The sequence below is a fragment of the Paroedura picta genome, chromosome 11 (assembly GCF_049243985.1).
Source record: "Paroedura picta isolate Pp20150507F chromosome 11, Ppicta_v3.0, whole genome shotgun sequence".
Taxonomy (NCBI): domain Eukaryota; kingdom Metazoa; phylum Chordata; class Lepidosauria; order Squamata; family Gekkonidae; genus Paroedura; species Paroedura picta.
Genome location: NC_135379.1, coordinates 64,657,287 through 64,682,108, shown reverse-complemented (window position 1 = coordinate 64,682,108; position 24,822 = coordinate 64,657,287). Strand labels below are relative to the sequence as shown.

Genomic DNA, 24,822 nt, shown 5'->3' with positions numbered 1-24,822 from the left:
CCCTCCTCTGTGTGGCTGGGAGCTTTGTTCATCCACTAATGGTTTTAACACTGCATTTCCCAAAAAGGAAAGTGACCCTGAACATATCCCACCCTCCTCCTGTCAAAATGCTGGGCACAAAAAGTTTAATGAATTGAGGCAGATGGTGAGTGGGTGGGCAGGAGGGATTTTGTCGGTGCTTGGCTCTTGTGACCCTTTCTTGCATGTCCATGGAAATGCCGATTGCTACTTTGGGGTCAGGAGGCGAAATCCTGGCCAGGGATTCTGGCTTTGGGGGAGGGGGCATCATCTGGGCATGGATAGGCAGGTCGTTGTGAATCTCCTGCCTGCTGCAGGGGGTGGGACTAGATGACCCAGGAGGTCCCTTCCAACTCTATGATTCTAGGATTCTACTATTCATTGAACAGAACTGTAATTGGTATGCAGATTTAAGATGCCATCTTGCACTGGGGCAACTGCTTCAGGCAAGGAGTGGTTTGTATCCTGATTGCCTCAAACCAAGCATCCCTGCAGGCAGCTGGTGGAAGGGGCTGGCTCTTGAACCGCTGCCTTTGTAGGACCCAGGAGAAGCCTTGGCTTGCAGGGAAGTGCGGTGGAAACGGTTTCCATGGCTCCCTGGAGGGGCAATGCAGAAAGCAGGGAAAGCGTCCCGTCTGGAAGTTGGGCAGAGTTGGAAGGGATGGAGCCTGGGCGGTAGCTGTGGGTCTCTTTGGCCACACGAAGCAAGGCCTCTTGGGACAGGGCTGGAGGGGTCCCTCCAGGAAGGAAGCCCTCCAAAGGCCAGCCCTGGCCAGAGCCCTTGACCCCTGCCAGCCCTCCATTCACCCCTATCTCCCGCTGGTGGGATGGAGCATTGACTAGGAGGCTGCAGCAGAGGTGAGCGGAGGGCAAAGGGACTCCTCAAGGCCGTGGTCAGGCAGGGCTGGGCACTCCTCCCAGAAAAGCCTGCCATTCCAAGTAGGGAAACCCCTGGAGATTTGGGGAACGGAGACTGGGAGGGGTGGGGAGGCAGAGATGCTACGCCGTGGAGTCCCTCTTAAAGCTGCCATTTCCTCCTGAGGAACAGATCCCCAGTTGTCATCTCAGGAGATCTCCAGGCCCCACCTGGAGGTTGGCAACCCTACGCAGGGGAGTGTTGCAGACCCTGGCTGTTTTCAAGCTGTCTTTGTATTCTGTTTTAGTACCTGGTTGCTAACAGATTTTCCCCATCATTTCGGACTCAGTTACGAGCAGAATTTCTTTGCCTGTTCATCATCATCATCATCATCATTATTAGATTTATTTCCCGCCTCACTCGACAGGGTCACAGCAACTAACCCCATTAAAATTCCCATTAAAACCTCAAACTACCAACATGACGGCTAAAAAATCCCGTCCCTCACTATCAAAAAAAGGTTGCGTCAGATTGAGTCAGATTAGCGGGGGGGGGGGGTGCTTTAAAGGGAAACTGCCATTTTCTGCCCCTTTCTTGTGCTTCTGAATTACACTTCCTTTAGTGCCGCTTTCCCCTCTGCACCATTTTTAACCACAATCTTCTGCAGACTTAAAAAAATGTTCTCAGATCGTTTTAATATCTTTGAATGCCTGCTTGGCGTAGTGGTTCGGAGCGCTGACTTCTAATCTGGCAAGCTGAGTTTGATTCCCCACTCTTCCTCCACATGTAGCTAGCTGGGTAACCTTGGGCCAGTCACAGTTCTCTCAGAGCTCTCCCAGTCTCACCTACCTCACAGGGAGATTAAGGGAAGGGATTGGAAGCTGCTCTGGGACTTCTTCGGGTCATAAAAAGCAGGGTACCAAAAACCCCCTCTTCTCCCCCCCCCCAGGTTAAGGAGCGAGGATCAGCATTTCAGAAAGGGTCATGTGTGCCAAACCATCATCCAAGATGGATCCCTTCATGTTCTCTCACTGCAAGGACCCTTCTGCGTCTCGGCCTTGCAAACTGTCAGAGAGGCTGGTTACTTCCTCCTTGTGGTTTCCTCCGTTTCTTCATCCTACTTTCTGAGTCAGACAGATGCTTCTCATATTGTATTTATCTGTGTTGTTCATGTTTGGAGAAGATCTTAAGCTGGCCGGGCGACCAAAGCCTCCCTCGTTAAGAAAATTGGACTGAGCCCCCGGTAAAATCCTGCCGTTTCCCTGCCCCTTGATTGGCTTCCGCTTGATGAGAGCGTTGTTCCTGGGGGTCCATGGACGCTCCTCTGTGCTGTCGTGGCCACATTTGCTCCCTGCCAAGATCTAGGTCTAAGGCAGGTTATCAAGGCGTCTGGGCGCCCAATAATCAGCCCCTGGGATTTTGCTGTTATTACTTTCAGTGCTGCTGTGCATTTGGGTCTTGGGTGAGTACACACTTCTGTTTTGATTATAGCTCCTGTGAGATGCTGGAACTGTAGCATGGGGTACCTTCCTCGTTTACAGAAACTGGCTATCACATTCTTTCCATCACACACATACACACACACACAATTTGCAAGGGTGTGAATTCATCCCAAGATTCAGGGCTGTTAATGGATGATGTTTCTGATATATTTCCCTGTCCATTTTCTTTGATCCTCTCCCTTTGGCAGCCAGGATCATTTCCTCCCCATTATCCTTCTTTTTAAAAATCAGCAATTGAACATTGTTACAATGTTTATAACACTGTGTTATCAGGTTCTTTCCATTCCCAGCTTTCATTTTTATTGCTTTTACAAAAGTCACTGCCACTTTCATTGTGGAGCTATAAGGGGAAAGGTATAAGACTTATTTTTTCCAATGTAAACTGAGCATTCAGACAACCTGATATACAGTGTTATGTTATAATGGTATAACTGTATTGATATAACAATATCCATGTTCAAATTTAAAGAAAAACTGGGGGGGGGGGAAACAGTAGCCTGAGGGTGTGGGATGGCTACTACTGAGGGACTAGGGCAGGGAAACCGTGAGACAATCTGTTATGTGGAAATCACCATTTCTATGGTAGCAACAGTCTCCATGTGGAAAACACCTGGGTAAGGGGGCCCAAAACTTTTTGAGTTTTTGCGCAACTTTGGTATTATGATGCTGGGTCACACAATGGCCGTCACAGGAGGTGGAGCCAGTTGCAAAATGTCTGCTGCAGGAGGTGGGATTGACCACAATATGCCACAGAGTATAGGTTTATATGTAACAGAATTGTACCTTAAAAACTAGAAACATTTATGGCAGGGCTCCTACAAGAGCTCCTCGCCTGCCATAAATTTTATTAAGTCTTGAAGGTGGTGCTGGTCTCTTGCTCTTTTCTCCTGCTGCAGACTGACTGACACAGCTGCCCGTCTTGATGTAACAGTACCTCATCAACATTTCCGGCAGAAACTCTGCTTTAACAGGTCGCCTTTGAATCTGCACAGCCAATCCGGAGCTTCATAGGTGTTTACAGTGCTGCTCCTGCCCTGTATCTGTCGCCCATATTGCCATTTTCAGTGAATTAGTACTGCTCTTTTGTGACCTAAAATTGCCTGCTGGTGGACACGCAGACTAAAACAATGGGGATTTAGGATGCAGTGGGGGCTGTGCTCCAAGACCACATTTCTAGAGTGGCTTGCTTAGTACAGACATGCGTCTAGGATCATATATTACAGTGCTGTGTGAATGAAGCGTAAGGCACATCCCCCGTGTACACTGTAAGAACCAGCATCCTGCGTTTTAAAACAGAACAGATGTAAATCTTATTTATTGGGGGTTGCAATCTGTCCTTTCTCAGGTTCTAAAGGACAAATGACGCAGTTTTTAATAGCAAAAACTTTGCCAAAGCGTCCAAGTGTGAGGACAGTTTTATGTGTTCCATTTGGCATTCAGGGACATGCAGTCCCAGCTGAGGAGATGTCAATAGTGAGCGGAACAAAGCCGTAAAACTTGGCGGGTCTCAGGACCGATTCTTCTCCTGCAATCTGCAACAAATCTCCTTAAACAAGTGTGTATTTTAGGAATAAGGACCTGCTTGGCTCTGAATTGGGAAGGTGCTTGAAACTGTGTGGTGTGCCCCCCCTGCTAGAAACCAGGGCCGAGGGAGTCATTTCTGTGGGGTTTCTTCGCGAGCACTTCCTTGCCCCGGGAGGCACAGTTGACGGGTGGCTAGCCTCAGGGAAGGAGTGTCTATGCAGAAGAGGCTGATGGACAACCTCTTACCTGTCCAACAGGTAAGTGCAAATCTCTTCGCATTTAGCGTGTGGGTACTTACAGAGAACGCCAAATGGGTTTTTTCCTCATCTAGGGGCAGTTTTGCACTGCTGCAAATGTAAATGAGTTTTCAGACAGTTTTATGGCTGAGGCTTTCAAGGAAAGGATGCTTTCAAGTCTAAGGTGCCCTCTGTGAAGGGACTGAATGAAATACGCGTTGAAATAATGTACAACCTTATTTGTGAGATGGGGGGCAATTTAAGGAATTCTCATTACTTTTGAGAGGGAGAGACAGTTTTAGTGTAGTGGATGAGGTAGAAAACAGGATAGACTCCAGAACTGTCCAAGAGCTACGACAGAGGGTTTGTGGTTTCCAGCTCAGGCACCATTAAAATCCTTATGACAACTTTTGGATGATTAGTCAGTAGGTCTGATCGAGTCCACAGACATGCTTTTAAACTGGAGACAAAGGGTTAAAACTGTCTGCTTGGTTTGGCAAGAGAGACAGGGTGTCCTTTTAGCCATTGTCTCCATTTTGTTCTGATCCTGTATGCCTGGCGTGTTTTGGTTCACATAGGATTGATGCTCAGTTATGTAAGAGCTTTTATTTTAAACTAGTCGCAAAGCCCATTTTAAGAATGGGCTATGAAAGGTGTAGGGGAAGTCCCCTCCCGGCTGCGAGCCCCTCTGTGAGCCAGCAACAGGGCTTAGCAGGCCAAGGGAGGCTAGAAAGCCTCCCTCCCCCCCTCCCCCCCCAGGGGCAGCCTCTCTTCAGCGGCAAAGCCCTGTTGCTGGCTCTGTGAGCTGGCGAGAGGGCTTTGCAACCAAAGGGAGGCTGTAAAGCCTCCTCTCTGGCTCCTACCCTTTGGCAGCATCTCTGCGGCTCAGCCTCCCATTCGGCGGCAAAGCCCTGTCTGGATGCAGCGGCGCTGCTAGCAGGCAAGGAGGGAGGGCGGGAGCTGGAGGGGGAGGGCCAATCAGGGTGGACCTGGAAAGACTGGGCCCTGGACAGTCTCCTCCCAGGAGGCAGTTTCCCAAATATATAAGGGAGTGAAATAGTGTTAAGGATATCCTGGATATAATCTGACCATCTCCAGCCCCACAGTAAGACAACTAGGCCCATAATGTTTAGCTAAGCTAGAGGAGCGGCTCAGAGGTAGAGACAGAAGCAGGTTCATCCTTGACAATGTGTGAAGAATATGAGAAGAGCCCTGCTGGATCTGACCAGAGGTCTATTAATGTTATAGTTATATATTAATGTTATAGTTATATATATGATTTCTTGTCTAGTTCTCAGTTTTATGTCAACCGCCCTGAGCCTTCGGGGAGGGCGGTATATAAATGTGAATAAATAAATAAAAATAAATAAATAAATAAATAAGCTCCACCTTGACCACCTTTCCTACTTTGGTCTTGAATCTATTCTGACCTGGTTTCCTGCCTCACATCTTATATATCCTCAACGAAGCCTTGCTGGAAACATAAAGTTTAAGCCGTCACTTTACTTCCAACTCAGCTGCAACATCTATGGATTTAGAGGACGTTGCTTGATAGACAAGTTCTTTGTGGACACATTTGTGCAGCATGGTTGTCTGATTTCGATTGTATTTATCAGAAGCCTGTGGCTCAGGGCTTCCCAAATGTTACCTGCCACAAGCCACTGTATGGGATGGGCAGGCTATAAATGGAATTATAAATAAAACAAAATAAATAAACTGTGGTACTGCGGCATGCAGGTTTCAAAACGGTGGCTGGAAAGAGCCCTCCCACCTTGTCCCTGCTATTTCTGACTCCAGGAAAAGAGGAAAGACAAGGGTTTTTGGGTAAATGTCTACCTGTATGTGGGCAGATTGACTTGCTTCTTCCCAAAGTGGCCAATGATGGGCCTGGAGGGGGTGGGAAGGGTGTGATAGGGTGCGTGGCCAGCTGACATCACTTCATGGTATCTCGCAGCCTAAACAATATTCCAGCGGTACCTCCGTGGCCCAAAAGTTGACTAAAGACCGCTGTAGCCTGATCCTGCTCGTTGCCCCTCTGAGGAAGGCGTTAGCTGAAATAGGTTCAGCACTTTGTTTATTTTATGATTACGAGGTGTGTTGCATCAGGAAAACGCTACCTTCATCAGTCCTGTGTGTTCATTTGGGCAGGGGCTGATGGGACGGCAAAGCAACCGCAGAAAGTCCCCTGTCTCCTCAGTGCCTCCCTTTCCCAAGCCCTGCCTCATACTGCAGGTCGAGTTCTGTAGGTCTGTCCAGGGCAGCGGCCTTTTTTCTTTTTCAAGGAAGGTTTTGGGTTTCTGTCTTGCAGATGTTCTGCTTTGATGAGAAGCTACGGCGGACGGGACCCGAAGAGCAGAACAGGCGCATGAGCCTCCCTCTGCCCCCCCTGCACTCCCGAGTCAACGGCTGGTCGTGGCCGCTCCACTCCTTCCAGGTGGTCACCCTGGGGCTCTTCACCTACCTGGCCATCGTGGGCTTCGGCATCTACATTCCTCTTCTCCCACGCGGCTGGAAGGTCGTGGCCTACACGGTATCCTTTCCAGACATCCTCTGTAAACCCATGGGCTGAAAGAGGGAGAGTCAGCAAGGGCAAGCCAGCAGACCATGCTGGCTCTATAAAGGTCAATCTCCCCGGGGAAAATGGCTGCTTGGGTGGGGGGACTCTCTGGATTTGTTTATTTGTTTTATATGCCTCCCCTCCACAAGAATGAGCTCACAGCATAAAAACAAACATCAGTGAAACATAGTGGCAGAATAAAAGACGGCCAGATCCGATCAGAGCTGGGGTGTATTGCAAGATGGAATGAGCCCCCCCCATCCTGCATGCCTTCTTCTCCTTCCAAAAGCCAGCACCGGCTGAAGTTAGCAGTTTTAACAGGTGCAATCACCTGCGACCGAAGAGCTGAACACCAGATTTGCCAGCTTCCAGGGAAAACCGGAAGATGAACTTGAAATAAAAAACGATAGGAATCAGTTCCCCTGGAGAAAATGGCTGCTTTAGAACTTTCTGGCACTCAGATCCCTCCCCTCCCAAAACCCCACCCCACCCCACCCAGACCTCAGCCCCAAATCTCCAGGAATTCCCCAGCCTGCACTTGGCAACCCTGGGGTCTCTGCACCATCAGTTGGGCCTGTTTTCAACAACAACAACAAGCCTTTAGTGGCATATAAAAGTATAATATAAGAAGGGAAAGTGCCAAAGGATCCAAGGCACAGATCATGCTTTAGAGGAAGACATGATACATTCACGATTTCTCCTGGCAAGATATAACAACTCTGCAACTGTTTTCAATACAGACTCTGTTCAAACATCATGCCCAAACTCCATATCTTCGTTGCCCCCCCCCCATGCCCAATCTTTGCTTGCCGTACTCAGAACGTTCCTGGTTTGGGGAAGCGTACCGCACAGGTGGAGAACTGCAGGGAATTGTAGGGACATCTCACTTTCTCCTCTATTCCCCATTCCCATCCTTTCCTCTTTTCCTTCTCTGGCAGCCCCCATATCATCTCCATATTTCCTACTTCCTTCTCTCCTTCCCACCCACCCACCCACCAGCAACCTGCCTATCTCTCCTCCCCATCCTCTGTCTTCACTTTTCTGTCCTTCTCTACACTGACTATATGGTGGGGGGCCAGGCTGGGCTAAATTGCACGGTGTATGCTGCGTCAGGTGAAGGTGCATAGAGAGTGAGTCTCTGGTTGTCTCTGCTGGCCCTGTCCCCTGCAAGTCTCCCTCCAACAGGAGGTGTGACAGTGGAGGGGGACAGGACCTTTTCTAGGGCTCTTTTGGCCTCCCAGTCTACTACTACTCCCCCTCAGGAGCTTTGCTGTCTGGAAACCAAGGCCTAGAAGGCTTGGCTGTATTGTTGTGGCTGCCTAGCAACCTCCAACAGCCACCGAGAGTTCTACAGGCAGTCTTTTCTTGATGCTACCAGTGTTGTTTCGATCATTTTGAGGAGTTTCAAACCTTCCGTTTTTTAAAGAAAAAGATTTCAGATTTTTCTGCTAGCCTAGGACTTTCATGTTTGAGTGACATCCTCCCTCCCCTAGTCTGCCCCTTGCTCCATTTTGCAGCTTGATCACTTTCTATGGCAGGGGTAGTCAAACTGCGCCCCTCCAGATGTCCGTGGACTACAATTCCCAGGAGCCCCTGCCAGCATTCGCTGGCAGGGGCTCCTGGGAATTGTAGTCCACGGACATCTGGAGAGCCGCAGTTTGACTACCCCTGTTCTATGGCATAGGTTGGAAATAGATCTACGGATGGAGCAAAATCCATTCATGCCAGACAAGCAGCCCACCCCTGGTTTACACCCTCCCCTCCGTATGAAGCAGACGAGAAGAATCCTCGCTTGTCAAAGAAGCTGTCCTTCTAAGCACCAAAACTCAATTCCCCTCTATCTGATGGACGTTGTCCTCAGGATTCCAGAATCTTTTGGAAACACCCTCCGTTGGAACGTGCTTGGCAGAGTCCTCGCCCATTAGCTGCTTTCTCCAGTCGCTTTTCCTTGAACGGTTGCCCGGCCCCCACTCTCGTGTCTTATTGGGTGCAGAAACGTTTTGTTTCTTCCCAGCTCCGCGCAGGATGAGGCGCCCGGGTTGCAAAGGCCACCAGTGTTATGAAAAGGAAACCATCTCAAGCCCTGTAATTGATTCACTATTTATGTTCCAAACACAAGATTGTTGCTAGGAAGTGTTCATGGCATCCTGCATTGTTCCCATCCGCAGTGATCAACTGCTCCTCCAAGTGAGGAGATAATAGTTAGGTGAGGTCATGGATTAAAATAATGGGGTGGCAGGTGGTCCGTTCCCAGCCCTCAGACCCCTGCTTCAGCGCCTGCTGGGAAAGCGGTGGGTTTTTTTCTTTGTTTGTTTGTTTTGTTTTGGGGTCATTCAGCTTGGAGGCTCCAATGGAAAAGGACAACTGCTTTGCAAATAAAAATCCCTGTCCCGTTCAAAGGCATTCTGGGCCTTCCCGCTGGCAGTCGGCTGGCTCAGTGGGTATAGCGTTGGCTTGGTTAGGAAAGAATTTCATGCTCACGTTCCCTGCTGCTGAGTGATCTACACCTAGAGCTTGTCAAGGGGAATACCTCCTGGCTGATCCTGGATTCTGACTCCTGTGGCCTCTTGAACAGCTGGGAGGGGGGTCTGGGGCACGCATGTCTATCGCTCCGTTCTTTTTCTGATGATTTACATCAGTTTCCTAGGAGCTATAAGAGGAATCTGTGTGTCCACTCCATGATTAAATATTGATATGAAAGGCACCTGGAGAGATCCCCGGAAGTTGTGGGATTGGGTGTTACCAAAATACTGGTGAAACTTCAGGTTCAACCACAGCAATAGAGCCCCCCAACCTTTAGGCGCCTCTGAGCACATGGCTGCCACAGTAGCCAGATCTAGCCACAAAATGCCTGACGCAGCTTATCACTCAGTCAGTCAGTGAAAGTCCTTGTGCGGCAACAGGAAGATGTTGGCAGGTGCTCTGATACTCCCAGGTACCATCTTGTGGACTCCTGAGCTAGCATGTCCTTCTTCTAAGTGCTTTGGATTAGCCACCGAGGAAGCATTTAGATCTGTAGCTTCTGGAATGTCGCAGAGCTCAGGAGACAAACTTTTCAAAGTACAATTGCTTCTTAAAAGCTGTTGATTGACCCAAGGGAAATCCAAACAACTAGCAAAACATCCCCCCCCCTCCTGCATTAAAGTGATTGGAGAGTCTTTTATTTATAGGAGAGAAATGTTCTGCTCTGATACTAGAGAGCAAACATGGATTTGAGCCATTGATTCTCTAGTCAGATTTATAGTCTTTTGGCAGAGTGTCTGTACTGATAATGACGGCAGGTGACCTACTGTGAGTGTTTGTTGTCAATAGCTGCCTTGGTAATCAGGAAAGCGTGCCATAGTTGGGGGTTCTTTTTGCCATAAATCTCACACTGCAGCTGAGTCCAGGACTTTCCCGTGAAACAATACATTTGGGACGAAGCCAACCTGACTAAGGCAAATGCTGAAGCTATCTTCAGAATATGCCTCACATGTGTAATATGCAACGATCCTAGCTTATCTTAAAGTCTCTGAATGATAGGGTTGCCAACCTCCAGGTAGTGGCTGGAGAAAATGAACCCTTTGGAAGGTGGACCCTATGGCCCCAACCCTCACTCCCCTCAGGCTGCACCCCCAAATTCTCCAGGTATTTCGCAATCCAAAGCTGGCAACCCTAGTTACTGCTGACCTTACATCGCCCACAAAGGTTATTAGGCCTTGTATTTGTCAGCAATAGCTATAAAGAAGGAACTGATGGTGGTGAATTTGGATGAAAGTCCAAGATCCTGTGCTTCGAGTGTTCTTTAACCTTCGCAAAATGCAGGTGATTGGCCTACTTTTCATGTATCACTTGATTACTCATCTGGTTGCCATCACGATCGATCCAGCAGATCAGAATGTCTTGGCCAAGAAAAATTACAAGCAGCCCATGCCCATTTTTGACCGCAGCAAATGCAAGCATGTGATTCAGAACCAGCGCTGCTACCTTTGTGAAATTGAAGTGTAAGTCTTCCCTTATCATTTATTACCTAACCCAACTAGGGGGGAAATGGTTTTACAGGGCTGACAACCTGTCATCAAATTGGGATTCCCCAATAATAGTGGGGAGATGGGAGAAGCTTGAGGGATACAGCCTTTTAGTTTCATTTAATTACCTTAAATTAAGAGATAGCTATTGATATTATTGTATAGTAATTATTTGCTGCCGGTGGATGGAGGGAGTGAAATTTGGGTAGAAATTGTTTATCATGGCTGTTGTGGGGAAGGGAATGAAAGAGGCCAAAGTGGTGGATGAAGAGTAGGGAAACCAGCAAGGGGGCAGTATGGTGGTGTGAGAAGGTGGTGTAAATTAAGGGTTGGGAGACATGGTAATGCTTGCACCCTTCTTAACCTTCATCCCAATCTGAGATGTGAAAGTGGTGGAGCTAGGAGTAAAAAGAGCCTCTCTCCAGCTTTAGTGTTGTGTAATGCCAAGTCCATAAATAATAAGATCGCTGCTCTACAGAGCTTTCTCCTGGAGCACAACATGAACCTGGAATGTGTGACTGAGACCTGATGTGTGACTGAGACCTGATGGTGCAAGATGGCAAAGCTGTTGCCTCACAAGAGCAGCCTCTGCCAGAGTACTCAGTCCTGCACCAATCCTGACAAATGGCGGGTGGGTGGGGAGCAGCGATATTGGTCTGAAAATCTTTTCCCCTTGAGGCTCCCCCCATCCCAATGATACCAGGGATTGAATGTGTAGGTCTGGTGTGGAATACAGTGGACAGTTTGGCCATCTGTCTGATGTACTGATCACCTAATGCACCAACAGGCACCCTGCCAAATTTTCTGGAGCTGGTTGCTGGGTGGGACTTGCAGTTCCCCAAGCGAATTGCTTTGGGAAACTATAACATCCACGCAAAGAAAACCAGCTCCCTGCAGAATTTGGCTCCAGTGTTGCCATGGTAACACTAGGACTTTCCCAAATTGTTAGTGATCCCACACATTGAGTAGGCCACGCCCTGGAACTGATCAGAGAAAATAGACTGCAGTTAGATAACCACACTTGGGATAGGCCTGAGAGAAGATGCTTCCGAAAAGCTAGCCTTGTAGAAATTGTGGGATTATTTCCTATTAGACCCGTAGTATACTAATTGTCATTGTTTAGTATAGTTGTTAAGATGAATCATAACTAGCATGGATTCTGGCCCAGGCTGATCAAAGTAACAAAGTTCACCCAGAAGGCCAGGAAGTTTACAATAGATTCTCAGTTTGGAGAACAATTTAAAAAGTTTGGATGTGGCTGTGCTCTAAAGTTAGTACATTATTTCTCTGGTTGCACATCCTAGGAGGCCTTACTGCATCTGGGTGTGTATAGTTTATGCCAGGGGTCCCTAACCTTTCTGAGCCTGTGGGTACCTTTGGAATTTTGATACAGTGCAAGTGGCTGTGAGCACAAAATGGCTTCCACAAAATGGCTGCTGTAGAAGGCACAAAATGGCTGCCGCAGCTTCCCTTCAGTCACCCAATGAAGATCCTTGTTCTGTACAGCCATTCAACTCTCCAGTAGCCAGTCAGAAGCCTTGCTGGAGAAAAGCCCTATCTGGCCCCACCTACTTAAACCACCTCTAAGCACCAGAAAAGTCTTGGCGGGTGCCCCAGAGCCCACAGTCATCATGTATGAACTACCTAAATACAAAATCTTTGTCATCAGTGTGTGATATTTGTTCATGTGGCCTTTCAGCAGGTGAATGCATTTCTTCCATGTATTTCCCCCCCCTAGAGGGCCCAAAGTCAAACACTGCAGTACCTGCAATAAATGCATTGCAGACTTCGATCACCACTGCAACTGGCTAAATAACTGTGTTGGAAGCAAGAATTACTGGTAAGTTAACAGCAGCCAGCTGGGAATTTCCCCCCTGCCTATAAATCAGGGGCACCATTCCAGGGAGGTGGAATGGTCAAGCAATCCCTCCCAATCAGAACCTTGCCGGAACTGGTGCTCAAAAATATCTATATTTCCGATCCATCTGCATAGGCAGACTGTAGAGTGACTTGTGGATTAATTGTTCTTATAAAACAGCCTTTCTCATCTCTTCTTTTACTGTTGAGAACGCCCAGAAACATTCTCCAGGCTTAGAGAATCCCCAGAAGTGGCATAATCATGCAGAATATGGCTGGGAAACATAGCTGTGTACATGCCCACCTGGGGCCCCTCTCTTTCCTACCCCCCTCAGCTTACCTCTAGTTACACAGTGACGATCCATGTGTCATGGTGGATGCTGTTACCAAAATGACATTTAAACCAAAAATCTGCACAGTGAATTAGAATGTGTGCTGAGCTTGTCCCTGCCCACTTTCTAAAATTCTTAATGGGCTCCAGGAAAAACATGATTTATTTATTTAATTAAATGTATATACCACCCCTCACTATGACATCTTGTGGCAGTGTACACAGAAACAATAAAATAGAATGTACATTAAACTACTTTTAACAATTGAGAACAGAACATAATAAATGCGCCTATTAGTGAGCTCCATGGTGCCTAGGGGCACCACCTTGGGGACCCCTGTTTTCCAGGCTGTTCAGTAATAGAGGACAAGCAGTACAGCTGTCTTTCAGTGAAGCTTGTTGTCTTGTTATGGAACCCATAAGAAATGTCTGCAGGATCCCTGGATCGACTGCAGTATAGCATGAACGCCACTGTTGCAGAGTGGAATGCACATGTACGTGATGACATTAAGAAACGTATATGTTTTTATATATGTTGTTACCCACCATGAGCCTTAGGGGAGTGGTGGGCAATAAATAAATAAACAAACAAACAAACAAACAGGACAAGGATCTGTCTTGCTGGGACCCACACCTGGCAGCATCCAGGTTCCTGGAGCTGGATCAAAAAAGGCACCTGCATGATTTTCACTTCTTTTGCCTAGAAATGTCTGGCTCCTGTTTTGGGAACCTGGCAACTATGGAGCAAGGTTAAAATTCCCCAGGGGAGCTGAGTTTGCGCAGAAAAGATTGCCAGGTAGGAAGAGGCACAAAACAATTTTTGGATACCTTAAAATCCAAATTGGACAGGTGCATGCTGGGATATTGTTTGGGTTGTGTGGCAGATCTCAGGTCTTTCATTCTGTGGTAAAATTGTTGTTAAATTTGTACTTAAATAACTGTTCCTTTTATACATAAAAGCTTCATAAGCCTCTGCTGTTGCATATTCATGCCTCTTTCTGTTCATGTCTAGGTTTTTCTTCAGCGCAGTGGCTTCAGCTGTGCTTGGGCTCTTTCTGCTGATCTTGGTGGTCCTATATGTCTTCATCCAGTATTTTGTGGATCCAGCAGAGCTCCGCACAGCTCCTCAGTTTGAAAGTATTGTTCTACTGACTTGAAATCTTTTTTACTCCAATGGACTAGTAGTAGATCCTCTGTGTTCAGAGGCAGTAATCCTTAAAAATACTAGTGCCAGGACTCAGCCTCTCTGCCCTGTTGTTGGCCCTCCAGAGGAACTGGTTGGCCACTGTGTGAGACAGGATGCTGGAGTAGATGGACCATTGGTCTGATCCAGCAGGACTCTTCTTATCATGGGGAAGGTCTCAGCCTCTACACCCTGTTGTGGGACATCCATAAGAACTTGTTGACCACCATGTGGGAATACATGGACCACCAGTATGATCTAACAGGGCGCTTCTTTATGTTCTTAGCATTGGTAGAGTTAAAATATGCAAGAGAGCCACACACCAGCTGGTTAAATAATAAAGAATCGAATCAACTTTGAGAATTGAATCAACTTGAGAGAGAGAGAGAGAGAGAGAGAGAGAGAGAGAGCTAGCAGTCTTACTAACTAACTGTTCTTCATCTGGAGGCAAGCAGGGAGGAAGTGTCCGAGCAGGAAATCTCCTATTGAACTCATCAGGAGGAGATTATTATTTAAATTTCATAGCATGAAACTCTCAAGGGCAGAGCTTTTGCTGAAACCTTTTAGCTGCTCGGGCCTCAGTGGTGCTCAGGTAAGCATTGCTAGGTTTTCAGAAGAAGAGCCTGCCTGCAGGTGTGTCGGTCCACAGGGCTCAAAAGGCCCATAGGAAAGAAGTTTTAAGAGCCCCGTCCTGTGACTAGGGGAGATTTGGACCCTGGATGATTTTCCTCCTCCTTTTTCGGCTTCAACAGGTGTTGGTGGGAACGACACCTGGTTGGTCTTCCTTCCCATTGCCCCGGCAGAGACCTCAGGAGTGGCTGTCATGTCTGTCGCTGCCTTAACCCTGCTGTTGGGGTTCATTTCCTTGCTGCTGCTGGGACATCTGCTGCTGTTTCATCTCTACCTCTGTGAGTTAAATGCTTCTCGGAGTCTGTGATGTCCTAGGCCTTTCCACAGGGAGCTGTGTGGATTCAAAGGCTCTGTCAATTATCCGGCTAGGTTCTTGGCCTTCTTTGTAGTTCAGCTGGCTCCACAAAACCCATGAGCCAGAGAGCCTCACTGAGGCTGTCTACAAACCTTCTGGGGCATATTGGATAGGGTTGGGAGATCTGGGGGGAGATTTTGCAGGTGGAGTGTGGGGAAGGAGAGGCAGGACTTCAGCAGGTTATAACATCGTAGAATCCGCCCTCAAAAGTGATGTAAGAATGTAAAAGAAGTCATTTTGGGTAAAGCCAATGGTCCATCCAGTCCAATACTCTCTGTCACACAGTGGCCCAAACCCAGGTTCCATCAGGAGGTCCACCAGCAGGGCCACAACTCCAGAAGCCCTCCCTCTGTCACCCCCAAGGATTGAGAACAGAGAGCTCAAGACAAAATGTTCCATCTATGTGGCTAAGAGCCAGTGGTAGGCCTCTGCTCCAGATGTTTCTCCAGTCCCCTCTTGAAGCTGTCTGTGCTTGTGGCCACCCTCACTTCCTGCAGCAGTGAATTCCATGTGGGATGCACCCCCCTTTCGCTTGAACCTACTTAAGGACATGAGAGCCATTTATAGGAGAGCGGGGAGTAAACTGCCACATTTGGAGGTATTGCAGGAAAAGCAAATGTCGTTTTTCATGGGTGTGACTCCTGGGTGTGCACACTCCATGCCCACAATAACAGCAGCTGTTTTGCTAGTTTGAATAAGTTTGCCAGACCACCTCAACTGATACTTCATTCAGATTACACCGATTTAAGTTCGCTTTTGCCGAATTCGGTGTCACCACTTTAAGAGGCTGAACTAAAGAAACTGGTGTTTTTTTTTAAAGCTAAAAAAACCTTTAGCACTATTAAAGCAAATGACTTCTTTGTGCACAGTGGGTAAGAAGTTGAGCACATACGAATACATGACTCGAAATCGTCACGGAAGAAATATTGTGTCTCGGGAAATGACTATGGTAGGAACATTCGATGGAGCTAGCAGAACAGGACCCTTACAGGTAAAATCTTGCTGTTGTCTTCTGTCATCCTGTGCATCTCCTCTCTGCCGTGGGGCAGTCCATTTAAGTTCACGCCCACTGCTTCAGTGACTCCATCCAGCCCTCTCATTCTCTGTCGTCCCCTTCTTCTTTTGCCCTCGATCTCCTCCCAGCATTAGTCTCTTCTCCAGGGAGTCCTTCCTTCTCATGAGGTGGCCAAAGTATTTGAGTTTCCTCTTCAGGATCTGGCCTTCTAAGGAGCAGTCAGGGCTGATCTCCTCGAGGACTGACCGGTTTGTTCGCCTTGCAGTCCAAGGGACTCGCAAGAGTCTTCTCCAGCACCAGAGTTCAAAAGCCTCAATTCTTTGATGCTTGGCCTTCCTTATGGCCCAACTTTCACAGCCATACATTGCAACTGGGAACACCATAGCCTTGACTAGACGCACTTTCGTTGGCAGGGTGAAGTCTCTGCTTTTTAGGATGCTGTCTAGATTTGCCATGGCTTTCCTCCCCAGGAGCATGCGTCTTTTAATTTCTTTGCTGCAGTCCCCATCTGCAGTGATCTTGGAGCCCAGGAAAATAAAATCTGTCACTATCTCCATTTCTTCCCCATCTGTTTGCCAGGAATTGAGAGGGCCGGATGTCATGATCTTTGTTTTCTTGATGTTGAGTTTCAAGCCAACTTTTGCACGCTCCTCCTTCACCCGCATCAACAGGCTCTTTAGTTCCTCTTCACTTTCTGCCATTAGAGTGGTATCATCTGCATATCTGAGATTGTTGATATTTCTCCCTGCAATCTTGATCCCAATTTGTGACTCCTCTAATCCCGCCTGTCTCATGATGTGCTCCGCATACAAGTTAAATAGGTAAGGTGACAGTATACAGCCTTGCCAAACTCCTTTCTCAATTTTGAACCAATCAGTGATTCCATGTTCAGTTCTCACTGTTGCTTCTTGACCTGCATATAAATTTCTCAAGAGACAGATAAGATGCTCTGGGATTCCCATCTCTTTAACAACTTGCCACAATTTGTTGTGCTCCACACAATCAAAGGCTTTAGCATAGTCAATGAAGCAGAAGCAGACGTTCTTCTGGAACTCCCTAGCTTTCTCCATGATCCAGCGTTTGTTGGCAATTTGATCTCTAGTTCCTCTACCTCTTTGAAATCCTGCCTGTACTTCTGGAAGTTCTCGGTCCACATATTGCTGGAGCCTTCCTTGTAGGATTTTGAGCATAACTTTTCTAGCATGAGAAATGAGTGCAATGGTGCGGTAGTTTGAACATTCTTTGGCATTGCCCTTCTTTGGGATTGGAATATAAACTGACCTTTTCCAATCCTGTGGCCATTGTTGAGTTTTCCAAATTTGCTGGCATATTGAGTGTAGCACTTTTACTGCATCGTCTTTTAAGATTTTGAATAGTTCAACTGGAATGCTGTCACCACCACTAGCTTTATTGTTGCTCAGACATCCTAAGGCCCATTCCAGGATGTCTGGCTCCAGGTCAGTAACTACCCCATCGTGGTTATCAGGGATGTTAAGTTTGCTCTTGTATAGTTCTTCTGTATAATTTTGCCACCTTTGTTTAATCTCTTCTGCTTCTGTGACGTCCCTACCATTCTGGTCCCTTATCATACCCATCTTTGCATGAAACATTCTCTTCATAGCTCCAATTTTCTTGAAAAGATCTCTGGTCCTCCCCATTCTATTGTTTTCTTCTATTTGTTTGCACTTTCATTTAAGAAGGCATTCTTATCTCTTCTAGCTTTTCTTTGGAATTCTGCATTCAATTGGGTGTATCTTTCTCTTTCTCCCTTGCCTTTCACTTCCCTTATCTCCTTAGCTATTTGTAAAGCTTCCTCAGACAGCCATTTTGATTTCTTGCATTTCTTTTTCTTTGGGATGGTTTTAGTTGCTACCTCTTGTACAATGTTGCGAATCTCCGTCCATAGTTCTTCAGGCACTCTGTCTATCAGATCTAATTCCTTAAATCTATTTGTCACCTCTACTGTATATTCGTCGGGGATATGATTTAGTTCATACCTGAGTGGCCTAGTGCTTTTCCCTACTTTCTTCAATTTAAGCCTAAATTTTGCAACAAGAAGCTGATGATCTGAACCACAATCCGCTCCTGGTCTTGTTTTTATTGACTGTATAGAACTTCTCCATCTTTGGCTGCAGAGCACATAGTCAATCTGATTTCTGTGTTGACCGTCTCTTGGGTTGTTGGAAAAGAGTGTTTGCTATGACCATTGTATTCTCTTGACAAAATTCTACCAGCCTGTGCCCTGCTTCATTTTGTACTCCAAGTCCAAATTTGCCTGTTATCCCAGTTATCTTTTGGCTTCCTACTTTAGCATTCCAATCCCCCATGATGATAAGCACATCATTTTTTGGCGTTGCTTCTAGAAGGTGTTGTAGGGCTTCCTAGAACTGGTCAACTTCATCCTCTTCAGCAGCAGTGGTTGGGGCATAGACCTGGACTACTGTGATGTTGAATGGTTTGCCTTGGATTTGAACTGAGATCATTCTGTCATTTTGGGGATTGTATCCCAAGACTGCTTTTCCTACTATCTTATTGATTATGAAGGCTACTCCATTTCTTCTGAGAGATTCTTGCCCACAGTAGTATACCTGATGGTAATCCGAATTAAATTCACCCATTCCTGTCCATTTGAGTTTGCTGATTCCTAAAATGTCGATGTTCAGTCTTGTCATCTCTTGTTTAACCACTTCCAGTTTGCCTTGATTCATGGATCTGACGTTCCAGGTTCCTATGGAATAAAAATCTTTACAGCATCGGACTGTCTTTTCGCCACCAGTTACCCCCGATTAAAAACAGACAGGGCGGATTCAAAGTTTGGGGGCAGATCTTACTTCAGTTTCCAGTGACGAGTAGGGTGGTGTCCTTCGCTGCGCTGGCTGCTTCAGGCTGGAATGGCTGCTTTGGCCACTGAAGCGCACAACCCGACCTGGCAGCATCCAGGTTCCTGGAGCTGGATCCAAAAAGGCATCTGCATGATTCTCACATACAATGGCACTGACGAGTCCAGCATTTCCTGGTGCTCCTTCTCGGCCCAGGTGGAGCAGCTCTGTGCTCCCCGCCCTGTGGAACTGGCTATGCTCCCCCAGGGCCCCGCTCTCTCTCGGTACAGCATTCCATCTGACTGGGGCCGAAAAAGCCCTGGCTGTGGCCGAGGCCCATCCTTTGGCCGGGGATTCTGAGCAGGTGTCGATTTGATGATCTGAACAGTCTTTGGGGGATATAGGGGGGAAGCCTCTTAAACCATGATATACAATTGATGACTTACCAAGTCCTGTTTCTTGTGCGATTTCATGTTGTGAGCCACAGTGTCCTGTGCTGTGGGCAGAAATGGATAGATTCACATCACGAGTTTGTTGTCTTCTCCTTTTTGCTTCTTTAATACAGATTCAGCCAGTTTGTTTTCCCTTTCTTAGGATTTATCGGAAGTAAGACAACCAAAACGCCTGGAAGTTGTGGTGCTTCCCACCCAAGAGTAAGTGACAAACTTCCAATTTGTTATGTCCAGTGTGGTCGGAAAGGACCACCAACAGGTTAATTTAGTTATTTGGCCTTAACACCAGAAATCATTGGAATAAAATGAATAAAATGTACAAAGTGTTTCTTCTGACGCCAGGTCCCCCTTTCAGGCAGAAGGACCCCCTTAGACTCAACTAGGGATGTCAACTCATCTCCAGGCAACAAAGATCAGTCCCCCTGAAGAAAGTGGCCGCTTATAAGGTGGACTGTATGGCATTATCAAATGAACAAACAAACCCCCCAAACCCCCACTGAAATCCAACCCTTCCGCAGGGCCCTGAAAACGGAGCTCTTCCACCAGGCTTATGGTTCAGGCCGGGGCGAAGAGAAGATTTATGGGCCTCCCCAAAGGTGGAATGTCCCACCATATGCCATCCGGGGGGGGGGTCATCCTCTCCCTGACTCCCCAGCGAGGCGGGTGGGCTGGTTGCCGCCGGTTGTTGGGTAGCTTTTTACTGTTGGTTTTAAGGGAAACTAGGGTTTTAGGGGAGTATATTTTATTCTGTAACCCACCACAAGCCAGCTTGCTGAGAGTGGCAGGAAATTAATAATAATAATAATAATAATAATAATAATAATAATAATAATAATAATAATAATAATAATAATAATAATAATAATAATAAATTGTAGTCCATGGGCACCTGGAGAGCCATATGCTGGCAGGGGCTTATGGGAATTGTAGTCCATAGATATCTAGAGGTTTACCATCCCTGCTTTAAAGGGTTCCTTCATTATCTGAACAATATTGCATGGCTGCCCACTGACCATATGATTGTGAAAATGTTCTATTAAAGTTGAAAACTATCAATATAATAAAATGGTCCTGTGGCTACCTCTGTTCTACCAGGGACATGAAATTTACCTAGCTGGCCCTGTTCTTAGGAATTTACTTGACCATAAGGAAGAGTTCTGCTCTTTAGCCTCCTTCCCCCACCCTCAATGGGAAGAAGAAAAGCCCTCTTCTCTTGTCACCAGCTGGTGCAAGCGGATGTCTATGGCACTGAATCCTCTTTCCTCTCCCAAACCAAGTGCTTTCCTTCATGTACTGATCCCTGGCCCTCTCCTCCAAATCTTCCATTCCAAGACGCAAGTCTTAGGGATTCCATCTTCTCTTCATAATTTGAATCCAGACAGCTGTCTCTCCCCCCCCCCCCTTCTTGTTATCTTGACAAACCTATGCCCACTGAGGGTTTTTGCAGGGGGCAGAATGACGGTTGCAAGACCCCAGTTTGGGGAGGGAACAAAATTTGAACTATGTGATGAAATCCATTGATGACGTTGAGAAACAACTTGCCATGAGCAAAGATGTCAATAAACAGAAGAGTAACAAACATAACATCTTTTCCTAGGTTTAAAACCTTCCTCCTAAGGAGAGGCAAAATAAAATTTATTTACCAAATTAATTTCCCATCTTACTGCGCTGGTCCTGTCCCAGTCACTTTATGAGCTCTGCCTCTTTCTTCAGCCCATCCTGGCAAAGAGCCGAAGAGAGACAGCCCTGTCTCCTTTCCGTGCCCAGCCCTTGGCCATCCCGGGTCTCTGGGCGCAGGCCCTGGAATCTCTGCAGCCGTGGCATTCTTCCTTCCTTTTATGACTCCACCCATTCTAGCAGCTAAACATTCTGGGCAGAGCCGGTATCTTAGTCTCCGCTCAGGATTAATCTGTGGCGTATCTAGCCACACATATATAGCTATAGCTGGGCAGACTGAAAACTAAGTAGGAAAAATCCCCAACTTCTATGCTAGCTTCTGTCTTATGTTCCATAGCCCAGTGCTAGGAAACAGTAGCACTAGCACTCGAAGGGCCACCCAAAGGCACCCAACAGTGGGGGGGGGGGCAGTGACCTTCCTCACTGCCCTGGCCTCAACCATAGACCCGGCGGAAGAGCTCTGTCTTGCAGGCCCTGTGGAACGCAGAGAGCTCCCAAAGGGCCTGCAGCTCACCTGAGAGCTCATTCCACCAGGACCGAAAAGGCCCTGGCCCTGGCCAAGGCCAGGCATGCTTCTCTAGGGCTGGGATTACCAACAAGTCAGTACCAGCAGAGCACAAGGTCCTGCGGGTGGGGGGGCATAGGGTGACAGGTGGTCTCTCAGTTATGTGGGGCTCAGACCGAGAAGGGCCTTAAAGGTTAGAACCAAAACCTTGAACCTGATCCAAGCAGCAACTGGCAACCAATGTAGCTGCCTCAGCATAGGCTGGATATGGGCCCTCCAAGATGTTCCTGTGAGGACCCTAGCCTTTATGTTAAACTGACCCATGCCAAAGAGCCCCATAGGTAGAGTTGCCATCATCCTGGTGGAATCTGGAACTCTCCCAGAATTACAGTTGATCTCCTGACTTGGGATGGGCACAGAGCAGAAAATTCTGGTTCAGTTCAGGGTGTTCCTTGACCCCCAGTGATCCAGCCCCTAAACTCATTGGACTAGTTTGTGCAAGTCCATTTTGCTTCCCCGTTCTTAAAGGTGGGCTTCCCACCAAACAGCTTGATCATGCAGCCAGCCAGCAAGCTCCCCACACCCCCTGCCAAACAACTGGTCATGATTCAGAGTGGGCCCAAAGGCCATCTCAAAAGGTGTCTCCTCTCTACAGACCGTACAGCATCTAGAGTGCTCTTCTCTCTGGCTTTGGGGAAAATGTAGCTACAAGGTGCAACCCAAAAGCTTAACTTAAAAAATGTACTTGCTCCATAGAACCTCCACCCCATAACTGCCATTCCAAGAGCCAGCTTCGATTGCGATGGTCTTCTCTGTGAAGAGTTTCCAGAGGGATTTCACAACAGGGCGCCGTTGAGTTCCACCGCCGGATGTCTGTGAGAAAGGCTCTCTCTCAGCAGTGGGGGACGACTGGCCACTGTTCCCCAGCCAGCTGCCAGCTAGATCATGGTGGGACCCCTCAGTGACAGCAGGAGGGCCTCCCTTGGCAGCTTAAGCAACTTGCTTGTCTTTGACCCGTGAAAGGATGCTGTTGATAGTGAAGTGATGACCTTTTTGCATGCTGACAAGGATTCCCCAAAGACAGGAGATATGGCTGAAGCCAATTGGCTGCGTGAGCTGCCTGTCAAATTGATGAGCAGGCAGAGGTGCACAAGAACCGTGCCAGAGCATGGGATGAGGCCTGTGCTGATGCTTTCTCTGCACCCAGTGCATGCCCCTGACAGGAGCTGCTTCTCCAGTTCGCACCGCAGGCCTGACTCTGACCAGCTGGAGAGTTAGCAGCTGTCAGTCGAGAACAGCTGTTCCTTGTGCAGAACCAGTAACGGCTCCTTTGGTGTCTGGAGGCACGGGCGTGGAGAGACCAGCAAGGGAGCCCCGGAGAAGATCGCTGGATACGGAGAGTGATGGTTTGGGGCTGCCAGCAGGACTGACCAGAGCTGCAGGGTTCTGCCAAGTTTGCCTCAAGTGTCGCTGTAAGAAGAGCTCCTTATCTGGTGCCCGGCTGGAAAAGATGCCTTAAGTGTCCTGTGAAAACTAGTTTTCGTACACAATTGATAGTGATCTTTTAATTATTTGTAAATGTCCCTTTAAAAAAAATAAATAATCTGGATAATTCCTGCAGCTTTGATAAGAGGAACGTTTCATTGAATTCCCTGAAACACAAAAGGGTAAGTTGGCTGAGTAAAGACTGTGTTAAAACTGAGGCTTCTACACTAAAGTTTGTGAGAAGGGTCCTTCCGGTTGGCCCTTCCTGTGGGCGCCTTTTGGAATCCAGGGGGATTTGCTAGACGTTTTTTAAAAAGCAGAATATTTCTCATGGCAATGGACTTATCGGGTCATCTTTCAATAAATTATTAAAGGCGTGTGAAGCACGGGGTGGCATTTTCATTTTCCAGATATGGGTCGCTTACAAAAGGGGGGCAGTGTGTATGACCGTTCCAGTGTGGCACAGTGTTAAAAGTGTTGGATTCGGAAATGTGAGGCCCAGCCGTGAATCCCACTCTGCTTTAGAAATTTGCTAGGTGGCCATAGGTCACTTTCAGACTAACCTACTTTACAGGGTTGTTGTGAGGATAATGTTGGAATAAGCATGATCTGTGGTTACATGAGTCTATGGCCGTGGTTCTCAACCTGGGGGTCAGGACCCCTTTGGAGGTCGAATGACCCTTTCACAGGAGTTACGTCGGGCAAGCACCTTGGCTGGGGGGCACCATCCACACAGCAGCCTTGCAGGGTAGATCGAGATAGAGCATTGGTCTGTCTGGAGCAGTGTAAAAGAGTGAGATCGGCATGGTGGGAGAAGAGGTAGAACTGAACTGAGAAACCCCTGGGGAAAAACAATTTATATACAATCATGAGCTATCTTCACGCCATTGGTCAGTTTCGGTTTGATTTCTGTGAAAGAAGCCTTGCATAATTTTATGGTTGGGGATCACCACAACACGAGGAACGGTATTAAAGGGTCGCGGCATTAGGAAGGTTGAGAACCACTGTTCTATGGCATATGAAGAATAATCTATGGGGGCATCAGAGGAGATATCTAGTTAGCATATTCATATTAGGAACTTCCTGATATTTTCAAATAATTTATTTATTTTATTTTTCATATTTATATACCGCCCTCCCCTGAGGCTCAGGGGGGGTTTACTGGAGAAAAACAGTACAAATAAACTGAATAGCAATACAGTCATAACAGAAGAACAATAAAATAATGGAACAAGCATGGTGAGAACACCCAATTTTAACTGTAACATACTGATGGTCCCGTGGGATCGACACATTGGTGGTGGTTTTCATGGGAGGGGGCTCAGGGGCCAATGGGAAGTGACTGAATTCAGGTCAACCTCAACCAAATGCCTGGCAGAAGAGCTCCCTTTTGCAGGCCCTGCAGAACTGTTTAAGCTCCGCTAGGGCTTGGCTTCTGAGTCTTGAATGGGAAAATTAGTGAATTCTAAGGGCAATTCCGCACATCGAAATGAATAGCGTCATGCCAGCGAAAGTGCATGATGCTATTAAAAATCGCGCTCCCTGCTATTTCTCACCTTTTTGCTCTGCTTTCTTCTCCAGCTTTCTCCTGCTTCCTGGCACTCCACACTGCTAATTAAAATGGCGGAGGGGAAGAACATGCTATACATGCGACTCTCCTCCCCCCCACCTGTCACTCATGGCAGGCAGGCAGCCAATTATCTTCCCCCCCCCATATCAAAGGGACAGTGATCAATTTTCTTTTTTAAATGAAACTTCTCCATTGCAATGCCTATGCATCTAATCACAGATGCATAGTGCTTATTTTAATGCC

The 24,822-nt window shown here is 47.3% G+C and overlaps 1 protein-coding gene and 1 long non-coding RNA gene across 4 annotated transcripts; one reads left to right on the top strand and one right to left on the bottom strand.

The window, feature by feature from the left end:
- The first annotated feature begins 2,051 nt into the window (after positions 1-2,051).
- LOC143820638 (palmitoyltransferase ZDHHC11-like) lies at positions 2,052-23,382 on the top strand. Of its 3 annotated transcripts, XM_077303687.1 has the most exons (9): positions 2,052-2,336; positions 6,445-6,666; positions 10,498-10,676; positions 12,439-12,540; positions 13,901-14,025; positions 14,824-14,979; positions 15,926-16,047; positions 19,485-19,543; positions 22,281-23,382. In XM_077303687.1, exons 1-9 carry the CDS (start codon positions 2,187-2,189, stop codon positions 22,294-22,296), a joined length of 1,131 nt encoding a protein of 376 aa, XP_077159802.1. In that variant the 5' UTR covers positions 2,052-2,186; the 3' UTR covers positions 22,297-23,382. The 3 variants fall into 3 exon arrangements, with proteins under 3 accessions (XP_077159802.1, XP_077159801.1, XP_077159803.1); XM_077303686.1 differs by lacking the exon at positions 19,485-19,543; XM_077303688.1 differs by lacking the exons at positions 2,052-2,336; positions 19,485-19,543 and adding an exon at positions 4,089-4,157.
- On the bottom strand, positions 6,916-21,132 carry LOC143820639 (uncharacterized). Its single transcript, XR_013225428.1, has 3 exons — positions 20,986-21,132; positions 19,337-19,386; positions 6,916-7,083 (listed from the first exon to the last, which is right to left on the bottom strand). It is a non-coding gene; the product is annotated as an uncharacterized LOC143820639 (long non-coding RNA).
- Positions 23,383-24,822: the final 1,440 nt, after the last annotated feature.